Below are 1075 nucleotides of genomic sequence, written 5' to 3'. Positions count from 1 at the left end.
ACTAACTATATCTACATACATCACAATATCGCAATTCTCATCCGGCATCCAATCTGACAACGAACATACACCGCCATCACCCACAAGAACACGTTATATGCTGACCTTATAATATCCCTTGCCGCAAGTACGGACACACGTGTGGCCTTGTGAGTAGTCCTTACAGGCATGGCAAGATTCGGCCTTATTGGCACGTGAACAGCCTCCTGCGCAGAAGTCGTGGCAGCACTCATTCGTGTCCGTGCATTCGCCTTGGCACTCCGTAGGGCACACTGTTAAGAATGTTAAAAAAAACAGTGTTTAAGAATGTTCTGAGGGAGTTTCAATTGTTGGTGTGTTCTGATGTTCAAAATGTTTGTTGGGATTTCAAATGTTTGGTGTGTTCATATATTCAGACTGTTCAAATGTTGGTGCGTTTCAGATGTTCAAAATGTTCGTTGGAGTTTCAAATGCTGGTGTGTTCTGAATGTTCTAAATGTTCATTGAGGTTTCAAATGTTAGTGTTTCGTGTTTTTTCAGCATTTGGTTATCTAATTCTTTAGTGTTATTTGATTTGTAATCTTTTGGGGTCAAGATCTTCAGAAGTTAATGTTTATGCATATATATTTAACGCTTATTAAGTATATTTTGAAGTGTGGTAATGTCTAAAGTTACAAGCATTTTCCCTAGTTTATCGTTCACATCTTTGGATTAACCATTTCATATATCACCATTAATTAATTCCATGTTATCGTTAACATCTTGTGTTTTACATATTAACCATCTAACATCATCAATATTTTGAGGTTAACGATCCTTTATACCATAATATACGAAGAAAAAAATGACATATCTTGAACTTTTATACCAGTGACGAGTGACAGATCGTAAGGGATAATTATTTATTTGCGAGTTACTTACCACGCTGACAGTGTGTGCTATCCCAACACCTTCGCATGTTGTTTCGCTCGGGGCAGCTCTCGTCACACAGTGGATACAGGTATTCATTGTTATTCTGTGTGGATACAATGGATGCATCAAAGTGGGTGTATGTATCACTTTCAACATGGCAGCTCTATAGGTATATAGATGAGCG

At 38.0% G+C, this 1075-nt stretch overlaps 1 protein-coding gene across 1 annotated transcript in view; it reads right to left on the bottom strand.

Moving 5' to 3' along the window:
* The window catches only part of LOC119586923 (insulin receptor-related protein-like), a gene marked incomplete in the record, with an annotated part of 99749 nt that overhangs the window by 33689 nt on the left and 64985 nt on the right, over positions 1 to 1075 (bottom strand). The window contains 2 exon segments of the mRNA XM_037935652.1: positions 106 to 272; positions 901 to 994. Of these exon segments, the coding sequence (XP_037791580.1) occupies positions 106 to 272; positions 901 to 994 (261 nt within the window).

This window comes from Penaeus monodon, chromosome 22, assembly GCF_015228065.2.
Source record: "Penaeus monodon isolate SGIC_2016 chromosome 22, NSTDA_Pmon_1, whole genome shotgun sequence".
NCBI classification, from domain to species: Eukaryota; Metazoa; Arthropoda; class Malacostraca; order Decapoda; family Penaeidae; genus Penaeus; species Penaeus monodon.
The sequence above is the reverse complement of the archived record's forward strand: the minus strand, read 5'-3'. Positions and strand labels throughout refer to the sequence as shown.